Source organism: Pristiophorus japonicus, chromosome 9, assembly GCF_044704955.1.
Source record: "Pristiophorus japonicus isolate sPriJap1 chromosome 9, sPriJap1.hap1, whole genome shotgun sequence".
Taxonomy (NCBI): domain Eukaryota; kingdom Metazoa; phylum Chordata; class Chondrichthyes; family Pristiophoridae; genus Pristiophorus; species Pristiophorus japonicus.
The window spans coordinates 181648691-181652639 of NC_091985.1; the positions used below are offsets into that span (position 1 = coordinate 181648691).

The 3949-nt window shown below is 45.0% G+C and overlaps 1 protein-coding gene across 1 annotated transcript; it reads left to right on the top strand.

The window, feature by feature from the left end:
• Nucleotides 1–2075: 2075 nt before the first annotated feature.
• On the top strand, nt 2076–2480 carry LOC139273981 (histone H2A type 1-H-like). The gene has a single exon (XM_070891050.1). It carries the CDS (start codon nt 2076–2078, stop codon nt 2478–2480), a length of 405 nt encoding a protein of 134 aa, XP_070747151.1.
• The last annotated feature ends 1469 nt before the right edge of the window (nt 2481–3949 follow it).

Genomic DNA, 3949 nt, shown 5'->3' on the forward strand with positions numbered 1-3949 from the left:
ATCCCCTCGTCTAAATCATTAATGTACAGTGTAAACAGCTGGGGCCCCAGTAAAGAACCTTGCGGTAGCCCACTAGTCGCTGCCTGCCATTCTGAAAAGTCCCCATTTACTCCTACTCTTTGCTTCCTGTCTGACAACCAGTTCTCAATCCATGTCAGCACACTACCCCCAATCCCACGTGCTTTAACTTTGCACATTAATGTCTTGTGTGGGACCTTGTCGAAAGCCTTCTGAAAGTCCAAATATAACACATCAACTGGTTCTCCCTTGTCCACTCTACTGGAAACATCCTCAAAAAATTCCAGAAGATTTGTCAAGCATGATTTCCCTTTCACAAATCCATGCTGACTTGGACCTATCATGTCACCTCTTTCCAAATGCGCTGCTATGACATCCTTAATAATTGATTCCATCATTTTACCCACTACCGATATCAGGTTGACCGGTCTATAATTCCCTGTTTTCTCTCTCCCTTATTTTTTAAAAGTGGGGTTACATTGGCTACCCTCCACTCGATAGGAACTGATCCAGAGTCAATGGAATGTTGGAAAATGACTGTCAATGCATCCGCTATTTCCAAGGCCACCTCCTTAAGTACTCTGGGATGCAGTCCATCAGGCCCTGGGGATTTATCGGCCTTCAATCCCATCAATTTCCCCAACACAATTTCCCGTCTAATAAGGATTTCCCTCAGTTCCTCCTCCTTACTAAACCCTCTGACACCTTTTATATCCGGAAGGTTGTTTGTGTCCTCCTTAGTGAATACCAAACCAAAGTACTTGTTCAATTGGTCCGCCATTTCTTTGTTCCCCGTTATGACTTCCCCTGATTCTGACTGCAGGGGACCTACGTTTGTCTTTATTAACCTTTTTATCTTTACATATCTATAGAAACTTTTGCAATCCGTCTTAATGTTCCCTGCAAGCTTCTTCTCGTACTCCATTTTCCCTGCCCTAATCAAATCCTTTGTCCTCCTCTACTGAGTTCTAAATTTCTCCCAGTCCCCGGGTTCGCTGCTATTTCTGGCCAATTTGTATGCCACTTCCTTGGCTTTAATACTATCCCTGATTTCCCTTGATGGCCACGGTTGAGCCCCTTCCCTTTTTTATTTTTACGCCAGACAGGAATGTACAATTGTTGTCGTTCATCCATGCGGTCTCTAAATGTCTGCCATTGCCCATCCACAGTCAACCCCTTAAGTATCATTCGCTAATCTATCCTAGCCAATTCACGCCTCATACCTTCAAAGTTAGCCTTCTTTAAGTTCTGGACCATGGTCTCTGAATTAACTGTTTCATTCTCTATCCTAATGCAGAATGCCACCATATTATGGTTACTCTTCCTCAAGGGGCCTCGCACAATGAGATTGCTAATTAATCCTCTCTCATTACACAACACCCAGTCTAAAATGGCATCCCCCCTAGTTGGTTCGTCGACATATTGGTCTAGAAAACCATCCCTTATGCACTCCAGGAAATCCTCCCCCACCGTATTGCGTCCAGTTTGGTTAGCCCAATCTATGTGCATATTAAAGTCAGCCATTATAACTGCTGCACATTTATTGCATGCACCCCTAATTTCCTGTTTGATGCCCTTCCCAACATCACTACTACTGTTTGGAGGTTTGTACACAACTCCCACTAACGTTTTTTGCCATTTGGTGTTCTGCAGCTCTACCCATATAGATTCCACATCATCCAAGCTAATGTCCTTCCTAACTATTGCATTAATCTCCTCCTTAACCAGCAATGCTACCCCACCTCCGACCCCTTTTCCTTTTATTCTATCCTTCCTGAATGTTGAATACCCCTGGATGTTGATTCCCAGCCCTGATCATCCTGGAGCCACGTCTCTGTAATCCCAATCACATCATATTTATTAACATCTATTTGCACAGTTAATTCATCCACCTTATTACAGATACTCCTTGCATTAAGACACAAAGCCTTCAGGCTTGTTTTTTTAACACCCTTTGTCCTTTTACAAGTTCGCTCCCTGCATTCCTACAGAAGGTATAAGGAAGGCAGATGTGGGAGGAGTTTCACATTCTTTCTCCGAACGTGTGGATTTTGGAAATGTCTAGAAGAGGAAAAACCAGCGGTAAAGCTCGGGCCAAGTCCAAGTTTCGATCCTCCTGGGCCGGACTGCAGTTCCCTGTGCGCCGTGTTCACAGGCTCCTGCGGAAGGGGAACTACACTGAGCATGTGGGTGCCGGAGTCCCGGTCCACATGGCTGCTGTGCTCGAGTATCTGACCGCTGAAATCCTGGAGCTGGCCGGCAACGCGTCCCGCGACAACAAGACCCGCATCATCCCCAGACACCTGCAGCTGGCCATCCGCAACGACCAGGAGCTCAACAAGCTGTTGGGAAAGCTGACCATCGCTCAGGGCGGTGTGCTGTCTAATATCCAGGCTGTGCTGCTGCCCAAGAAAACCACCAGTGTGTCCAAGAGCAAGCAAAGCGGACAGTATATAATCTAATGAACCAAAGGCTCTTTTCAGAGCCACCCACAGTTTCTGTGAAAGTGCAGGTGAATAGAAACATAGAAACATAGAAAATAGGTGCAGGAGTAGGCCATTCGGCCCTTCGAGCCTGCACCGCCATTCAATGAGTTCATGGCTGAACATGCAACTTCAGTACCCCATTCCTGCTTTCTCGCCATACCCCTTGATCCCCCTAGTAGTAAGGACTTTATCTAACTCCTTTTTGAATATATTTAGTGAATTGGCCTCAACAACTTTCTGTGGTAGAGAATTCCATAGGTTCCCCACTCTCTGGGTGAAGAAGTTTCTCCTCATCTCGGTCCTAAATGGCTTACCCCTTATCCTTAGACTGTGACCCCTGGTTCTGGACTTCCCCAACATTGGGAACATTCTTCCTGCATCTAACCTGTCTAAACCCGTCAGAATTTTAAACGTTTCTATGAGATCCCCTCTCATTCTTCTGAACTCCAGTGAATACAAGCCCAGTTGATCCAGTCTTTCTTGATATGTCAGTCCCGCCATCCCGGGAATCTATCTGGTGAACCTTCGCTGCACTCCCTAAATAGCAAGAATGTCCTTCCTCAAGTTAGGAGACCAAAACTGCACACAATACTCCAGGTGTGGCCTCACCAATGTTCTATGGATTGCAGTTCTTGTTGGATCTATGGATCATAATGATCCCAGTACTAGTTTAATATATTAAATCTCTGCAATGAAGCTGGCCGTTTCCTGATCTCGGTTATAACTCTCTGTCGAACATGTAGATATCTAGATCAGCAAACTGCCGCAGGTTTGCTGTTAGCGGATATTCTGATCAGTGAATCAATATAGAGAGAGACCGACTTCACAGAAATATAAAACAGACGGAACCTGAACGTGAGACTCGCTTTCAGTGAACATGCTGTGTGAGCCGAATATAAAGAGATGTTAAGAACCGAGTATAAAGGGAATGAGCGGTTGATGGGCCAAACGTTTCTGACTGAGAATTCATTTGTTGGTTCAAAGTCCTTTTTAAAGCTATGGGAGACGCAAATGAATGATTTTCGTCAAAATTAATTTCATTGACAATTATTCTTAGTTATAAAATGCTGTTATTACAAGCTCATATAAGTCATTTCTGAACTGACAGTGATAGTAAAATTACATCAGCTGCGACGGCCGGTAATCGAACCCGGGTCAATTGATTGGAAGGCAGCTATGCTCAGCACTATCCCACCATCGCCCACATCATAAGCGTTCTATTTACGGACTAATTTGCGGCTCTTAAGTGGGACAGATACTGTGTTCAGTAATCAGAATGTAGGCAAGATGCTGGGACACTTTCCCTCCGATTAAAAACAGTCACTGTGAATAGTTAACTTGCTTGGGCTGAGCTTGGGCCCTCAAATCTACCACCAAGCTCATGGTCTACAGGCTGTAGTAATACCCGCCCTCCTGTACGTATCTGAGGCATGGACAATGTACAG

Excerpts from the sequence above, each read along its gene's own strand:
- LOC139273981 (XM_070891050.1), top strand. The coding sequence starts at position 2,076 with ATGTCTAGAAGAGGAAAAACCAGCGGTAAAGCTCGGGCCAAGTCCAAG.